The sequence below is a fragment of the Phocoena phocoena genome, chromosome 5 (genome assembly GCF_963924675.1).
Source record: "Phocoena phocoena chromosome 5, mPhoPho1.1, whole genome shotgun sequence".
NCBI lineage: Eukaryota > Metazoa > Chordata > Mammalia > Artiodactyla > Phocoenidae > Phocoena > Phocoena phocoena.
This window is the reverse complement of record NC_089223.1, coordinates 46,996,509-47,015,494: the sequence shown is the minus strand read 5'-3', so window position 1 is coordinate 47,015,494 and position 18,986 is coordinate 46,996,509. Positions and strand designations below refer to the sequence as shown.

Here is an 18,986-nt window from a genome sequence, read left to right as displayed (position 1 = left end):
TGAGGTAGGTACTCTTATTATTCTCATTTTATAGATGAGGAAATTAGAAAAGTCAGGTAACTTGCTCATGGTCTCAACAGCTGGTATAATGACACATTTTCTCGCTGTTATACAGAGACATGTTGTCGACCCTGATCTACAACGCCAGACCCAGAGATTTCGATTCACTGAATGCTGAATTACTGTTGAACATTCAAAACACCTGAAGGCCAGACTTCAATCATTCCATTCAGGGGCTCCTACGGGGGCAGTTAGAGGCTGAAGGATAAAATGTGAACTCACCCTATGTCTGAGGCTGGGGAAAGCCCATAGTGACTCATCGCCACAATCCGGATCTGTCTGATGCCACTGCCGAGCATAAACAGGGTGGCTGAGCACGCAGGGTGAAGCCACCTTACCGCATATATAGCCAAGACATTCAGGTATCCACGGCTTCCACCTGCTCGGGAGTCTGTCTAGTCACCGGGTTTCTCTCAGCTCTCAGGAAGAATGCATGGAATGAGAAAAAGATCGGTCTTAATCTCTGCAAATGCCTTACCCAGCCACTGGAACTGACATAATTTTCTACTCCTTGTCTACTTCTATAGTTTGTAATCAAATACAAGAATATAAAAGTTAATAGCTCTTCTTTCCATTTGGCAAGCAGCACTAGACTTAGAATCTTTATTCTCTATGTGATCTGTTTCTATAAGTCTATGTCGGGAATACTTTAAAATCCATTTTACCATACCACATGCCGTGCACTGTGTACGGCTTCAGGTGTAGCTGGATTCAGAGGTTCAAATGATGTTGTCAGAATCTGATATCTCTCCACTCTGTTTTATTGAGCAGACTCTCTCTTCATGTCTCTTCCCAACTTCAAGTCCAAAGGCAAAATGTGTGCCTTTTTCCCAATCACTTATACAAAAGACCCAGGACTAGTTTTTTTTTTTTTTCTTTCTTTCTTTTCTTTTTTTTTTTTTTTTGCGGTACGCGGGCCTCTCACTGCTGTGGCCTCTCCCGTTGCGGAGCACAGGCTCCGGACCCGCAGGCTCAGCGGCCATGGCTCACGGGCCCAGCCGCTCCGCGGCATGTGGGATCTTCCCGGACCGGGGCACGAACCCGTGTCCCCTGCATTGGCAGGCGGACTCGCAACCACTGCGCCACCAGGGAAGCCCGTGTCTTTCTCTTTCTGACCTACTTCACTTAGTATGATCATCTCTAACTCCAATGTCCGTGCTTTTAAGCACTCGTGACCGCCCACTCCCATTCCTCCAGCAGCTGACAGGAAACAAACCAGGCATCTTACGGGCAGTTTGATGAATCAGAGGGGGCCTTGGAAGGACAAATCACTAAGTTAATCTCCCAAAATGTTCATGTTTGTTTAGACAGTGACCATGATGGCTACTAGAGAAGATCGTTTTCTGACTCTGCTGCTCTTGGCTCCTTGACAAAAGCAGAGAAGAAGTCGTAATCCCTGATCCGAGATCTGTGAACAGCCTCTTCAAACTTCCGGGGTCACAAAGCCTTTAGAGAATGTCCTCCCTGTCCTGTTTGGTTTGGTTGTTAAGTAAGTAAGCTACACAGAGGGAAGCGGTGCTGAACATTTCCTGGACAGATTCTTTCTCTTGCTGAGGGAGACCTATATACACAAGTAATGAGAAGGCACTAACGGGGAAAATTTGAAGGAATTAAAAGGATAGTGCGGGTGTGGTTGTCCACAATCCAACTCCAACCAAGGACAGATGAATGACGTTTGGCTGTCATTACAAGAAGCTCTGGTTGACAAATACTGTCTGGTATTTCCTTGCTGATTTCTTACCCTCACACCACAGGCCCTAATCCCCGTGGTCCACTATGCAAATGAAAACTCCCTGAATCAGTCTGCGGGTGACTCACCAACCCCTTTTAAGCCACGTTGGGTTCAAGGCAGTGACTGCTTGGGGTAGAAGCCATGGCTCACAGACTCTGCTTCTCCTACTGGCTACTGGTCTGCTGGTTGGTGGTAACTGTGGCAGAAGGTAAGGGTTTCGTTTTTATTCTACTGTGGGTCCAGTAATTAATAAGTTGTGTGAAAAGACAAAGTTTGGCTCCATGATTATGCATATCGTGAACTGGAACTATTTACGTCAGCTTTCATCAGCCTGTGTGGTTAAAGAGGCTGCATTTTATCATCGGAAGGTCCTAGTCTCAGCCCTAGCTATGTGACTTTAGACACACTTAACTGTTCTGATATCCGTTTCCTCAAGTGTGAAGTGACAGCATTAATGATGTCCATTATTATGGGGGTCGTGAGGACCAAATGAGCTATCATGCAAGAAAAGCTCTTCATCCTTCAAGCACTATATGAATACTAGTTATTATTGATATAGAGCTAACAATTTCCACCCCGAATTACAGCAATGTCCACCTCTTTATATGCCCAACAGCATGGTATTTTGCCCATGGTGGGTGTTCAGTCTCTGTTTATTAACTGCTTTAATTAATCACATCTAGTCAGTCGTGTCTTGGTGCTGCGGAGGTTAGCCTAGACTTCTTTCTTTAAGATTCTATTAGATTCAATTTCTCCCCTACTCCTTTCTCTTTCCTTTTCCCCCACTACAAAATTTCCAGGTGGCCTGAGCCAGAGCATTGGTTTACAAACCCTGGGGACAGAAAAGAAAAGGGGGAGAGCCCCAGGAGTCAAACTGAGTCCTCCACCACTTTCACGTGGCCTGGGGCTTTGCAGGAGTTCAGTCAGACCCTAGTCATCCCCTAGCAAGTTCCCTGCACCCATCCACCAAAGCTCACAACAGAACAGAAAGGGGCAGGGACATCAGAGGTGGTGGTGAGGCCACCAGAGATCACCTTGTCCAATCTCTGCATGAACTCAGGCAATCAGAGGGCAAGGAGACAGATTACAAAGAACACCTGCCCGATTCCCAAGACAAGACCTGCAAACATCACCCGCTAAAAGTGACATCTGAAAGTGGCACCATAAAACAAAACCTGACACCGGACACCTTTCCAGAAAGTCAACCACTCTTCAGGAAACCTTGTAAATACGTAGCTAAATAAGTTATAATGAGATTAGAGGTTTATTCACATTTTTTTTTTAAACACCATTAAAATGTGATTTCTGATTTAGGCTCACTCTGCCCCACCATCCCTCAGACTAGCCTCAAAGACCTTCAAATGCAGCTTCACTGTCTCCAGGCAGCCCTGGCTCCAGGCCATCACCCACTTACACATGCCCTGGCTCTGCCAGACGGGGTCATGTGCGGGTCTCCAAACCCACCCTGTTCTCTCTGTCCTCCACAGCAGCAGCTATGGTTGCCCCCGCTCCTGATTTCACCTCTGTTTATTGCAATTCTGCTTCACATGGTGACGTTTAATGTCACTATAGTATTACCTTCACATAAGGCTTTCTTAAGACACATAGCTTTAAAATTGCAATCTCTCTCTCTCTGACACCTTTGAATTCTTAGAGCGATTTGTATATCACCCATGGTCCACACTGCATTCTGCTCTGCATTATAGATCCATGTATTTGTAGCGTCTCCCCACCTCTCGAGGGCAGGCCCCATGTCTTTCTCATCTCTGCATTTGTCACAGCACTGCTGAAACTACTAGACTTATAGCATAGGATTGAAAGAGGCCTGTGTGAACTTGTATGAACTGGGCTCCAATGTCTTTACCTGTAAAATTAGAGATTTGGCTAAAATAGCCAATTATTCTGTGAGTCTACAAAATGAATTAAGTTGCAGTTACTGTGAGCAAATTAATCACAGGACTTATATTTCTTTTTGGTTCGACTCTAAAGGCACCTGAGAATTTTTGTGATACTCCAAGTGTAAAAGAAGAACTGCATACTTATACATCAAGTATAAAACTTACTTCTCTTAGAAATCAGGGTAGTTCACTACAAACCAGCTATTGTCTGCCCAAATAACCACACAGTACAGATAATTATATATTTTTAAAAAAGGTCATCTCACCCTTACTTTTTTTTTTTAAAGTACTAGTTGTTAGCATACGATGAATTTCATGTCTAGACTATAGTAAACCCACTTAAAATTGATGTCCAAACTCCAAGCAATATTTTGGGTCTTGATTATTTTATTATCTTTTAAATTTATTTTATTTTATTTTTGGCTGCGTTGGGTCTTCGTTGCTGAGTGAGGGCTTTCTTTAGTTGCAGCAAGCGGGGGCTACTCTTCGTTGCGGTGCGCAGGCTTCTCTTTGCAGTGGATTCTCTTGTTGTGGAGCACAGGTTCTAGGTGCACGGGCTTCAGTAATTGTGGCTTGTTGGCTCTAGAGCACAGGCTCAGGAGTTGTGGCACATGGGCTTAGTTGCTCCACGGCACGTGGGATCTTCCCAGACCAGGGCTGGAACCCATGTCCCCTGCATTGGCAGGTGGATTCTTAACCACTGCGCCACCCGGGAAGCCCTATCCTCTAATTTTGAATGTAAGTTATTATTGCAATTTTCCTGGGACTGGAGGGACTTCCCCGGCGGTCCAGTGGGTAAGACTCTACACTCCCACGTCAGGGGGCACAGGTTCAACCCCTGGTGGGGGAACTAAGATCCTGCATGCCGGGCAGCGAGGCCAAAAAAATTTTTTTTTGAATTTTTTTCTGGGACTGGAATGAAATACTGAGCTTCACAAAAATCTACAGAGAGGAACTCAGCATCTACACTCAACATCTGCCTCATTCAATTAATCAGCTATGTACTGGGTATGAGGCCAAGCCAGGGACTGTTCTGGGTACTAGGGACATAGCAATCAATGACCAACAGAGTCAACAGGCCTCGCCTTGATGGAGGCCCAATAACAACAGCTAAGACCTACCAAATGCATATGTCAGGCATGTTCTCAGCACTTTACATACCTTAGTTTAGACACTACAACAAGCCAGTGAGATAGGTAGTATTATTTTCTCCATTTTACAAATAAGGAAAAGAAGACTGGGAGAAGTCAAGGAAGCTGTCGATGGTCACACGATTATTAAACGGCAGAGCTCAGGGATCCTGTGCCGTTCTGCCTCTCAAAATGTTTCCAATCTGCGCTTAAATATTTGACCTACTTTGGTCTAATTATAGTTGCAAAAGAGCTCTTTGTGTTTGATATTCAGTATCTCTGGTGTCATGTCAGTATGTTACATAATGAGAAATATTTGCTTATTAATGATCACATTATCCCTGAGGGGTAGGAATGTGGTAACGTTTGAAATTACGGAAACTGAGATTTCTCTCAGTCTGTTCAAGTCCACTGTAGGCACTGGGCTAGCGAGGAGACCAGGTGTACAGAATGATCAGACAGATACTTCAGTGCAGGAGGAATACAGCTGCTGAATAGTAATCCCATGACTGATGAACATAATACAAAGGGACTCACAGGGTGCTAGGGAAGCGTGTTGCCAGGGGCCTTAAGCCAGCCTCAAGGGAGGGAAGGCCTCCCTGAGGAAATGAGACATGATCCACCAGAAACTTCTTTGGTTCTACTTCTCTCACTTCAAAGAGAACTCTACACGCTTCTGAGTCTCTTTTTTTCCCACCTATTTAAGCCACTGGAATCTGACTCGGTTTCCTCCATTCCACAAAAACTACTTCAAAAAAATCATCCGTGGCTCTGGGCTTTTAAAAATCTGGTTCCAGATGCCTAGAGCACCATTGTCAGGAGGATTTGGAGAATAGCCTCAGTTTTAAGAAGTAGAAAAAAGCACAAGGGGTGGGTGATTTTAAAAACTGGAGCCCAGCTTACTGAGTGGCAGAGCCCAAGACCTAGCTAAGCCTGAAATGATAGCAAAATGTCAAGATGGAGCTTAAGAATAAGGCTAGCTTCAGACTTCCCTGGTGGCACAGTGGTTAAGAATCCTCCTGCCAATGTATGGGACACAGGTTCGAGCCCTGGCCCGGGAAGATCCCACATTCCGCGGAGCAACTAAGCCCGTGCGCCACAACTACTGAGCCTGCGCTCTAGAGCCCGCGATCCACAACTACTGAAGCCCGCATGCCTAGAGCCCGTGCTCTGCAACAAAAGAAGCCACCGCGATGAGAATCCCGCGCACCACAACGAAGAGTAGCCCCTGCTCGCCGCAACTAGAGAAAGCCCGTGCATAGCAACGAAGACCCAACGCAGCTAATAATGTATAAATTTTTTTTTAAATTTAAGAATAAGGCTAGCTTCTCCCCTAGTGACTGGGTTCTCAGCAGAAAGTTTTCATGTTACAAAGGTTCAGAATTGATCTGATTGTGTAGAGGAAAGAATGAGCAATATGGGATTTAATCATCTTCTGTAGTTTGAAATGTCTTAATCTAGTTTCAGCCATAAGATTTTAATACTCAGTAGCCTGGGTGGGTATGGGAGAAAGGGTCAGTATTTAATTCAAGAAACAGACACCCATTCAAGCTTGCTTAAAAGAAAATGAATAGAGCTGGAGGTGGGGTGATTATTATAAAGATATTTCCAAGGACCTTAAGTACAGCCAGCCCTCAAAAAGACCAGCCCTGAGAAAGTCAAGAGTCAAGGTTACTCTCATCATCACTCTGTTACCACAGAGGCACTTGTCTCTTTTTCTCTTTGAGAGGCTTTCTCCATTTTACAGCTATGGAAATATTGGTTTCTCTGTTTATTCAACATTCAACTGGCCAATACCTGACACTCCAGCGCCCGCCCTACCACTGCCAGTAACATCTTCCACTAGCTGTGTCTCTGTTGAAATTTTTGAGTGAGAATCTGATTGGTCACTGGCCAGCCAATGAATGAGTTGAGTGTCTAACAACAGTCCAATCAGCCATAGCCAAAGGAGTGTAGTACTGACCTTTCCAGGTATTATGGGTGAAACAGAATCTCTAGAAGGGGCTATGAATAAGCATACCCAGTACAACCAAGAAACCTGAATTCAGCTGTTTTAAAGGTGAGGGGAATCTAGCTCTCAACTTACTGTGAGGAATTCATTTTTCCATCATTCACACTCAGCAACTCTTTCCAGGTCTGTTTTGGTAAGTCTCTAAGGGAGTGAAGAAATAATTTCCTAAAGGAAAGCTTGCTTTTTCGCAGCCAGTTTGATTGTATGATACAGCTAGAGGGAAGACCTTGACACTGGAGGTTGATCCAAATTTCTTCTCAGAAGTTAATGTCATCCTGGTCCTCAGTGCTCATTCCCCTGGAGCAAATAGATGTTCCCTCCCTTCCTCTTCAGGGAATGATTTCACTGCTGGGGAAGTGAAGCAGGCCTTTTCTTTACATTACTTTTTTTCCATCAAATTTTCTTTCTTTATGCACAATAAAATGCACAAATCTTAAGGGTATATATTGATCACATTTTAGATATGTGTGTGTGTATACCTATGTGTGTACATTTGTATTTTTGTGTATATAGGTATGTATGTGTAAATAGAAATGTGTGTGTGTGTATATCTATCTCCATATTCATGTAACAACCACCCAGATCGAGATCTAAAGAATTCACTGGTCACTTTTTCCGCTAAATAACACCTACGCTAACCCTAAGCTAACTATTTTTGACTTTTTTTTTTTTTTTACCATAGATTAGTTTTGCTTGTTCTTGAACTTCATAAAAATGGAATCTTACAGTATGTATTCTTTTGTGTCTAACTTCTTTGCCCAACATAACATCATAGGACATATCCATGTTGTCATATTAGTAATTCTTCCTTTTCATTGCTGAGTATTCTTTCATTGTATGAATACACAGTTTTTTAATCCATTCTCCTATTGATGGACACTGGCATTGTTAGCAGATTTGGGTTAATGTTAATAAGACTGTTGGGAACGTTCTTGAACTAGTCTTTTGTAGATATAAGCACTCATTTCTCTTGGGTAAATTCCGAGTGGAATTTCTGGGTCATAAGGAGTGTCCGTGTCTCATTTTACTGGCCTGGGCAGTTCTCTCAAACATGCTTTGAGACTCTAGAATTCTCTCTTCTGCTCTTTCTCCCCTGCTTCCACCTGAAGACTCTCCCCTCTGCTCCTGTCATCAGGCCTGTTTCCTGACTTGCGCTTTTCTCCCCACAGGACAGGAAGAGGTATTCACCCCTCCTGGAGACTCACAAAATAATGCAGAGCCTACAGACTGCCAGATCTTTACACTTACCCCTCCTCCCACCACAAGGAACCCAGTGACGAGGATCCAGCCCATCACCAGGACACCCAGGTGTCCCTTCCATTTTTTCCCACCACAAAGGCCCAGAATCCACATTAGGTTCCCATACAGACCTTTCCTCCCTCCGATATGCTACCACCATTTTCAGTTCCATCCATTTTTTCGGCCGCACAGTCGCCTTCCTCCTTATTATTATTTCCCCAGAAGAAGACTCTGGAGAGGAAGCTCCTCTGAGGAAAGCAGAGAAAAGAGAGAAGCCCCAAACGTGCTGAAGTAAAAGAAGCCAAGGCCTCAGGAAAGACTAGAAAAAGATTTCTGTTTTCAGTGACTGAACTAAAACTATTGGACTGGAAAATTAAGCATCTTAAACTCCACCGACTAGAAATTGTTCTCCTTGTCAGCAGTTAACATTGGTTTATAGGTTATTCATGTTTGCAAAATACAATCAATAACTACATTATTCTTACCTCTTAGTTTTTATGATCACAGGATACTTACGCAAGAAAAGTTCTAAAATAGGTTGTTCCAATAATACCTATCATACTGCAATACCAGAAGAATCAGCTCCATCTTCTAAATTACAGTGAAGAGCATTTAAATAAGTTGAGATTGTTATAAACCAAATGGAGACATTAATGACCCCTTTTATACTCACTGGAAAACTTACAAAGCAAGGCGCATTTACAAAGTGAACTTTAAAAGAAATTATAAAAAACTGAGGGGTTTCCCTGGTGGCGCAGTGGTTGAGAGTCCGCCTGCCGATGCAGGGGACGCGGGTTCGTGCCCCGGTCCGGAAAGATCCCACATGCCACGGAGCAGCTGGGCCCGTGAGCCATGGCCGCTGAGCCTGCGCGTCCGGAGCCTGTGCTCCGCGGCGGGAGAGGCCACAACAGTGAGAGGCCCGCGTACCACAAAAAAAAAAAAAAAAAAAAAAAAACTGAAAGCTTTATTTTATTCTCTGGCAGTGGTTATTTATTCATTTTTAAAGGAGATATAATTGACATTATATTAGTTTCAGGTTATATAACATAATGACTCGATATTTGTATATATTGCAAAATGATCACCACAGTAAGTTCAGTTAACATCCATCACCTCACATAGTTACAAAACTTTTTTCTTTTGATGAGAACTTTCACGATCCACTCAGCTTTCTAACAACAACAACAACAAAAGAAATTATAAAGATTAAAACAAAACAAAGTTATGGGGAGTCTGACTATAGGTAATACTTTAAAGGTATTATAAGCTAAATTACCTAACCAAAAAACTCTTTTTTAACTGTAATATGTACTTCAGCAACCGATGAAAATTAGTTTGATAAGTATCTCACTGTTTCTCCCGTTATCATCATATAGATACTAGTTTAAATGATGTGCTTCCCCTAAAACTTTCAACATGATTCCAGGCTCAAAATTCCAATTAAAAGTTTACAGGATGTTCCTATAACTCTAGAACTCCACAGACACAAGTTCACTCAGCTATAGGAACCTCGTGTTCTGAGGATGCAATATAAGTAACAAATCCCACAGGCTGCATTCACTGGTTATTTCTTTAGCCATTCTGTACAATACTGCCTCCTGTTTGTGCTACTCACCTTGCCTGTAACATAGGAACTTCGGTTTCTCATATGCAATCAGTGGCTTACACCTGTTGTTCCCAAAAATCTGTGTGCAAAGTTGCTGCTGCTGCTTCTACAAAGGAGAAAAAAGGGAGGGAGGGGACATAAAGACATGAAGACGCTGGGAACGTTGCCTGGGAAATGGAGAGAGAGAAAACGTCATGCTCTGTTTCTTCACTATATTAAAAGATAAAAAGTAAAACAATATTTCCTTTACTCACTTCATAGCAAATTTTCATTCTAAGAACAGCCAGGCTTAAATAAAACCTGTATTTGAAATCCTCACTAAGTATAAAATGCTATATTTTGTAATAAACTTGCTTTCGTTTTGGTTCATGGGGCGTAATCAGAAAAGGGCCAACCTTGGGCAAACTTGAAGACAGCTCAGGGCTGTGTTTGAACCTCACCTCCCTCCCTGGACCCTCTCCTTCATTATGACAGGCTCGCCCCTCACAGCTGTTCAGTGAGTTCACGGCTCTCCACTGCCAAAAACCAGCCCAGCTCTGGCTGGGCTTTCTCTCCCCAGACCTTTGAACTTTTGCAACCCAAAATTTAACTGCTCTGCAGTCCAGTCCCTAAAGATCTGGCTAGGTGATATATAAACCTCAGGAAAACCAAGACAAACTAAAGAGGGAGTAACAGCTTCGGTGCATCTATTATAGAAAGTGGGCTACTCCTGGCATGTTTCCTAGTGAGGGCCTTTTTCAAAATAACTCCAGGTAAAATTACATAATTCCCGCCCTTGAACATGCAGAGAGTTGCCAACATGAAAAGCAGCCCAAAACTGCAATGAAAAGCGTATGCCTTTGTGACTTTGGGTTAGTAAATTTTTCTTTTAAAATACAGTGGTACCTAGAAGGTTTATTGACTTGGGGGGAAAGTTTTCAAGCACTAATATGTCAAAGTGAACTAGTTTATCACATGTGTTCCTCTTAGCATATAGGTGGGATTGTCTGCTTTTGAAGGAATGGCAGCCTGTTGGGAGTGTGTGATTTTTTTATGCATCTTTTATGATCTTTTATACACGCTTAAATGCATCTTTTGCTTTGTGGCAAAATGTAAGTCTGAAGTTTTAATTATGCTAAAAAGGCATAACCTGAATAGAATCATCCGGCAAACCCAAATTGAAAACATTTATAAAACAACTACCCTGTAATCTCCAAAAAATGTAGATTTCATGGTAGACAAAGTTTAAAGGCGATTAAAGAGACGTGACAACTAAATGTAACATGGTCCTGGAGGTAAGGAGGAAAGGGATCGCCATAAAGGATATTATTGGGACAACTAGCAAATTTTTTATGTGAACCATGTTTTAGGTAATAGTCTTATATCAGTGTTAAATTTTTTGATAATTATGTCAGAGAAGATCCTTATATAAAAATCTGTAGTATTTGGAGGTAAAGGAATATGATTTCTGCAACTGTCTTAAATTATTCAGGAAAAAAACACCTGTGTGTGTGTGTGTGTGTGAGAGAGAGAGAGAGAGAGAGAGAGAAAGAGAGAGAGAGAGAGAGAGAGAGAGAGGGAGGGAGGGAGGGAAAGTACAAAAAGTGGCAAGATGTTTTTACAATTGATGTATTTGGGTGAAAGGCATATGGCCTTTCTTTGTACCATTCTTGCAACTCTTCTGTAGTTTGAAATTATTTCAAAATGAAAATAAAAAGACATTATTAAAAACAATACAGGATTCAGCAACAGGGGCTTAGTTGTGGAGAAGGAAGTGGCCAGTTCAGGACCTCAGGGGACAGACGGGGAGGTGACAGAGTTAGAAGAGACTGGGGGGTGGAGGACAAAGAGAAGGAAGGTTAAAAAGAAGACTAGATCTTGGGGGAAATATCCTGGGAAAAGCTGCGTTGAAAGTGCTTCTTTCAACGTAATTACTAATCATTTTCTTCCCTTTGACAGCATAAATAAACATTTGAGTTCTAAACCACCCCCAGAATAAAACACAAAAAATTAATCTTGAATTTATCCATGCCTTAAAGATAAGTTAAAAATAAAATTCTACAGGACTTCCCTGGTGGTCCAGTGGTTAAGAATCCATCTTGCAATGCAGGGGACGCTGGTTCAGGCCCTGGTCGGGGCACTAAGATCCCACATGCCTCAGGGCAACTCAGCCCGTGCGCCGCAACTACTGAGCCCGCACGCCACAGCTGGAGAGAAGCCCACACACCGCAAGGAAGAGCCCCGTGCACCGCAATGAAAGATCCCGCGTGCTGCAACTAAGACCCCATGCAGCCAAAAAACAAATAAATAAATAAAATTTAAAAAATATAATCCTATTCCTACAGCCCACAATACCACCAACCTTGTAATGATTCACACATTGGTTATAAGAGTTACAGGGCGTGTAGACTGGTTGAGCTGGGACTCATGTTCCCTGATATTTGTGGAGGGTAGATTTTAATTGGGGAAGGAGGGAGAGTTTGTTTGGAACTTTGGGTCTCAATGGGAGAAATAAAAGGTGTAAGATGGCACATACTTCCACAACTACCACTTGGATTGAACTGGAGCCGAGTAGTCAGAGTCAGCAGCAGAAGCTGAACAAAATGTGTTTAAAAGAAACTTTAGGAGCCTCTGAACATAGCAGAGCTGCTTTGGGGCCAACGTGACAAAGTGTCACACAGATTTGAGAAGGGGGCCCTTCTCCCCACCTCTGCATAGAACTCACTCCTTCTCTGGAAGATAGCTGCTACTTTTGAAAAGTCAGGAGACAGTAGCATTCTCATACTAGGTGGTGGTTTCATCACGGTTGGGGGGCAGGGTGGTGTGCTGTCCACCTCAGCAGTGATGAAGTGCCTTTTGGGGCTTTGCGGGCAGCAGGTGTCGACAAGGGACAGCCAAATCAGAAAGGAAGGCTATGCAGGCTGCATGGATCTGCTACTGAATGATTGGTTTGTAGCACATTCACACACTGGGGTTTGCTAAGTTCCTGATTAAAAATGAAAAATGAAGAAAGAGCCATCTTATTTTGTAAATGTTACTCTATGGTGTTTGGAAAATTATTTGAAGAGGTGTGTTAGCTTGCTTGGACTGCTTTTACAAAATACCACAGACTGGGTGGCTTAAACAATAGAAATGTATCTCCTCACAGTTCTGAAGGCTGAAAGTCTAAGATCCAGACATCAGCAGGATGAGTTTCCCCTGTGGACTCTCTCCTTGGCTTGCAGATGGCCACCCTCTTGCTGCCTCTTCACATGGCCTTTTCTCTGTGCCTGTGTGCCCCTGGCGTCTCTCTTGTGTGTCCAAATATTCTCGTCTTAATAAGGACATCAGTCAGATTGGATTAGGGCCCACCATAATGGGCCTGAATCACCTTTTCAAAGGTACTATCTCCAAATATATCACATCCTGAAGTACTGGTGGTTAGGATTTCTTTTTTTTTTTTTTGCGGTACGCGGGCCTCTCACTGTTGTGGCCTCTCCCGTTGCGGAGCACAGGCTCCGGATGAGCAGGCTCAGCGGCCATGGCTCACGGGCCCAGCCGCTCCGCGGCATGTGGGATCTTCCCGGACTGGGGCACGAACCCGTGTCCCCTGCAACGGCAGGCGGACTCTCAACCACTGCGCCACCAGGGAAGCCCTGGTTAGGATTTCAGCATGTGAATTTGAAGGGGATAAATTCAGCCCATAACAGCAGGTATCCAATTTTGATAACAGTAATTACAAACTCTCGGAAGAGCTGCATAATCTAGAGAGAGCTGCCTCTGATTCTAAAGAAAACAGGGGTTACAATGCTCAGGTACTTTTTTTATTGAACTATAGTTGCTGTACAATATTATATAAATTATAGGCGTACGATACAGTGATTCACACTTTTTAAAGGTTATACTCCATTTATAGTTATTATAAAACATTGGCTATATTCCCCGTGTTGTACAATATATCCTTGTAGCTTACTTTATACCTAATAGTTTGTACCTCTCATTCCCCTCCCCCTATATTGCCCCTCCCCCACTCCCTCTCCCCACTGGTAACCACTAGTTCATTCTCTATATCTGTGTGTCAGCTTCATTTTTGTTACAGTCACTAGTTTGTTGTATTTTTTAGATTCCACATATAAGTAATATCATACAGTATTTGTCTTTCCTGTCTGACTTATTTCACTTAGCATAATGCTCTCCAAGTCCATCCATGTTGCTGCAAATGGCAAAATTTCATTCTTTTTTATGGCTGAATAGTATTCCATTGTATATATGTATACCACATCTTTTTTATTTATTTATTAATTTTTGGCTGTGTTGGGTCTTCATCGCTGCGCGCGGGCTTTTCTCTAGTTGCGGCGAAGGGGTACTATTCTTCATTGTGGTAAGTGGGCCTCTCATTGCAGTGGCTTCTCTTGTTGCGGAGCACAGGCTCTAGGGCACATGGGCTTCAGTAGTTGTGGCATGCGGGCTCAGTAGTTGTGGTTTGCGGGGTCTAGAGCACAGGCTCAGTACTTGTGGTGCACGGGCTTAGTTGCTGTGCGGCGTGTGAGATCTTCCTGGACCAGGGCTCGCACCCGTGTCCCCTGTATTGGCAGGCAGATTCTTAACCACTGGGCCACCAGAGAAGTCCCACCACATCTTTCTCCATTTATCTGTTGATGGACACTTTAGGCTGCTTCCATATCTTGGCAATTGTAAATAATGCTGCTATGAACATTGGGGTACATGTATCTTTTCAAATTGGTGTTTTTGTTTTTTTCAGATATATACCCAGGAGTTGGATTGATGGAACATCTGGTAGCTTTATTTTCAGTTTTTTAAGGAACCTCCATACTGTTTTCCATAGTAGCTGTACCAATTTACATTCCCACCAACAGTGTAGGAGGGTTCCCTTTTCTCCACACCCTCATCAACACTTGTTACTTGTGTTCTTTTTGGTGATAGCCATTCTGACAGGTGTGAGGTGACATCTCATTGTGGTTTTGATCTGCATTTCCCTGATGATTAGTGATGTTGAGCCTTTTCATGTGCCTGTTGGCCATCTGCATGTCTTCTTTGGAAAAATGTCTATTCAGTCCTGCCCATTTTTTAATCAAGTTGTTTGTTTTTTTGATGTTGAATTGTATGAATGCTCAGGTACTTTTATACATAAGAAAAAAATAAAGAAAACCACTTCTTTCCTTTTTCAAGCACAGAGCATATTTGACTAATTTTTATAATAAAATGTAAGTAAATATCAGGTTCCAATAGGAACTTCCTTGTTCTAAACGGCAGAAGGACCAAAGCATTGAGGAGTGGGAGGTACAAACGAGCAGACACAACTGAAGCAGTGTATTTGGGGCAATAAATTCTATATACCTGAGCAACTCCTAGAGTTATCACCAAGTAAAAGCACTGAGTCATCATAAAACAGCTCTAAACTGGAAACAGCATGAATGTCCACCAACAGTAGAAAGGGTAAATAATGATCATCTCATATCCTAGAATACAACACAGCCACGAAAAACAGCAGATTGCTGCTTCACACAACAACGTAAGTGAATCTCACAATTTTGTGTTGAGTGAAAGAAGCCAAACACAAAAGAATACATACAGTAAGATTCCATTTATATGAAATTCAGGAACAAGCAAAACCAACCCATGGTGATGTGATAGAGGTCAGAATAGTGATGACTTCTGAGGGGATATTGGCTGAGTAAGGGCAAGAGGGAGCCTGCTGGGAGCTGAAAATATTCCATTTCTTAATCTGGGTGATGGTTACACAAGGTGTACACATTTCTAAAAATTCATCAAGCTGTATGTTTAAGATTTATGTATTTTACAATATGTAAATTATCTATCAATTGAAAATGTTTTAAATGCTGCAGTGCAGAGGAAATCAGTAAAGGTATGCTAATTATAACTGTAGATGTAATTTGTCAAACAAGCTTTCAAATATTTCATTGACTGGTAGTTAGCAAGGTTATATTAAGTAATATTTCACTGATAAGTCAGACATAGAAAGACAAATACTGTATAATATCACTTATATGTGGAATCTAAAAAAGCCAAATTCACAGAGGGTAGAGTGACTGGGAGAGGTGGAGAAATGGGGAGATATTGGTCAAAAGGCACAAACTTCCACTTCTAAGATTAACAAGTCCTAGGGATCTAATGTACAGTGCGGTGATTATAGCTAATAATACTCTATTATATATTTAAAAGTTGCTAAAAGAGTAGATCCTAAATGTTCTCATCACAAAAAAGAAATGGTAATTGTGTAACGGGATGGAGGTGGTAGCTAATGCTTTGGTGGTGACCGTCTTGCAACAGGTAAGTGTTACAAAATCAACATGTTGTACACCTTAAACTTACACAATGTGATATGTCAATTATATCTTAATAAAGCGGGGAGGGGGAGGCACTATTTCACTGAAATATCACCTCATAACAGTAAGCAGAAGGGACTTCCCTGGTGGCACAGTGGATAAGACTCCATGCTTCCAATGCAGGGGACTCAGGTTCTGATCCATGGTCAGGGAATTAGATCCCACATGCTGCGACTAAGAGTTCACATGCCACAACTAAGGAACCTGCGCGCCGCAACTAAGGAAACTGCGCGCCGCAACTAAGGAACCTGCGCGCCGCAACTAAGACCCAGCACCACCAAATAAATAAGTACTAAAAAAAAAAAAAAAAACAGTAAGCAGAAGACTTTGCATATTTTTTAGCATGAAGCAATATGTATTTGTCTTTCCCAACTAAGGCAAATTTAAACCAGAAAATTTTTAATAGCCTCAAATATAACCCTATAGTTGGCTATGAAAAGAACCAGAAGAAGAGAGAAACACACATTCTGAACAGAAGATATCTCCCACAATGTTGACATTGGAAATTTATGATAAGCATGAATTGGACAGTAGCAGTTCAATGATTTGTGTAGAAGGGGCCATCTATACTAATACATCTGAAACCTCTTGACACAGATGTCCAGGTCCTTAACAGTGGCCGCATGACTTGGCCTCCCTACGCCTCATCCCCAGCCTCTTCCTCTCTGACCTCATCTCACACTACTCTTTTCCCTTCTCACTCCACTCCAGACACACTGCCCTCCTTGCTGGTCCTCACACCAAACACACTCCCTTCTGAGGACCTGTGCCCTGGCGGTCCCTCTGGCTACAGTTCCTTTGACCCAGATAATCCAGGTTATCCATAGGGTTCCTCCTCTCACTCCTTTCAGGACCTTCATAAAATGCCACCTCTCAGTTCCTGGCCACCCGAATTAAATGTGCATGCACAGACCTACTTCCTCTTCCCATTCCTGGCTTTATTTTTATCCCTAGCATGAATCACATTCAATCATTCTATATGTATTCATAGTTACCTCTTTTATTATTTGTCTTTCACATCAGAAAGTAAGCTCTTTAAAAGCAGTGATTTGTATCTATTGTGTTCATTCCTTTATCTCCAGGACTTAAAACAATCCTTGCATACAGTAGGGATTCAATAAATATTTGTTAAATAAATGAACTTTTAAGGCTCCTGGTATTTTAACCCTATTTGCTTCCAAATCAATTCCCACATGTCAGAGGATGTCTCAGGATTTTAAAATCTTCTCCAGCAAAAAAAGAACTTCTATTGAGGAGAGAAAGATAAGGTATAAACATCTCTCTCAAATAAAACAGTCACTGGCCACTGGTGCATGCTTTCAAACTTCTTTGAAGAATTTTAACATGAGTCTTTCTCTTTTCAGTGCTGATAAACTTTTTTCCCTTTCAGTAGTTCGTTAGAAAATAGGTCAGAATGGTAACCAGAGACAGAGAATGCTCCAATTTAATTGCTCACTTAATTTTGTAATTTTTTCAGGCTTTTATTAGTAGAATCTATCACTTTTTTCAAAATCTGAGTCCAATCCTCTTTGTAAAATCTCTCCAGGCTGGGTCAAGACATACAGATTTCCTGGGAAAGCTATTATCTGAGATGCCTCTTCAAACTGTTATTCTTTAAATATCTGTTCAACAAGCAAGGAGAAACTGATTTTCTGACAACAAAATTTATAGATATCTTGGCTTATGTTCTAAATAGGTGATTTGTTACATGTTCTGCACATAGTAAACACTTTACCTTTTTTTGGAAAAATCTTTCACCATGTTCCTTCACTTGGGGAATTAGATGCCCACCATCACTCAGAATAGAGGTAGATTTCATATAGTCATAGAATTGTGTGTAAAATGTGTCTTAAGTTTCTGTTTCCATGCTGGCAAAGTATTTCTCTTTTTCTATAGCCTCTTTTCAGTTTTCATTGGTGATTTATTTTTTCAAATCAACATGTTGAGAGGTATATTGAGGACTTTATTTTTAGACACAAAATAGATAAGTTGTTTCCCCTAAACAACATGCCCTACACTTTTGTAAATTCAGAACTCCAGTGGACTGACTGCTGACTTAACATACATCTTAGCTGACTGATACCGAGGTTGGAAATGTGCCTCAGGCTGTACCATGCGGACTCCCTATGCTGCATAACAATATAATCGAGAAAAGTGGCCAGAGCCACAGTGTGGACTAATTTTCCAATTTCCATTCATTGTGAGCATCAACTTACATTTTGCTGCTGCTTGTAAATCACGCTTGAAAACCGTATTTCCAACTCATTCCAAAGATGTTCAGCGCCCTTTTGTTGGATTAGCTCTCTTGGAAGTAGCCTGAGCAGCCTTCCTGGCACTCTGCATTTGCCCATCCGCTCCCATTTCATCGTTGTGAGGCAAATTTACTTTCATAACTCTTCAGGGTTTTTTTCTTTTGCTCTGGATTCTCAGTGAAGTCCACAGCTCCTCCTCATTGCCCCCACGCTCCCACCAGCCTAGCTCTCCTCCAGCCACTGGTTCTGCCTTGCTGACCTCTGAGTCACCAGCCACCTGCTGACAGTAGGGGAGCCCTGATCCAATCAGAGAGACAAACGCCACGTGCGTTGGGTCTCCTCTGCTCCCACTATGCTTCCTAAACCTTTAACAGAGAGTTTAACTATCAATGTCCACCAGGGCGCGCCCCTCCACGGCCGGCACCATCTGATGGCCCGTCGATTACAGCTCTTCCTTGCCACCCCTGCGGTTCAAATAGATTACGCAATCCTTAGCACTGGGCCCTTAAAAACGGGGAAAGAAGACGGCTTATTGCATGGACAAAAGAGCAGATAATACCCCTCAGGTGAAACTTAATACCCCTCAGGTGAAATTTATCAGGTGAAATTTCTCTCCTTGGGAAGGAAATCGCTCTCTCTACTCCCCCTCTTGGATCGCGCTTGACAGCCCTGGGCAGTCCTGGGCGGAGCCAAAGGAGTAAGGTGTCGTCGTAGTGAAATGGATGTAAGGCC

At 42.4% G+C, this 18,986-nt stretch overlaps 1 protein-coding gene across 1 annotated transcript; it reads left to right on the top strand.

Annotated features, from left to right (window-relative positions):
- Positions 1-1,933: 1,933 nt before the first annotated feature.
- Positions 1,934-8,365, top strand: ODAPH (odontogenesis associated phosphoprotein). The gene is made up of 3 exons (XM_065877215.1): positions 1,934-2,000; positions 8,001-8,140; positions 8,282-8,365. Exons 1-3 carry the CDS (start codon positions 1,934-1,936, stop codon positions 8,363-8,365), a joined length of 291 nt encoding a protein of 96 aa, XP_065733287.1.
- The last annotated feature ends 10,621 nt before the right edge of the window (positions 8,366-18,986 follow it).

Excerpts from the sequence above, each read along its gene's own strand:
- ODAPH (XM_065877215.1), top strand. The coding sequence starts at position 1,934 with ATGGCTCACAGACTCTGCTTCTCCTACTGGCTACTGGTCTGCTGGTTG. Across the intron at positions 2,001-8,000 it reads GGTGGTAACTGTGGCAGAAG|GACAGGAAGAGGTATTCACC; the intron begins GTAAGGGTTTCG and ends TTCTCCCCACAG. Across the intron at positions 8,141-8,281 it reads CCATCACCAGGACACCCAGG|TATTTCCCCAGAAGAAGACT; the intron begins TGTCCCTTCCAT and ends CCTCCTTATTAT.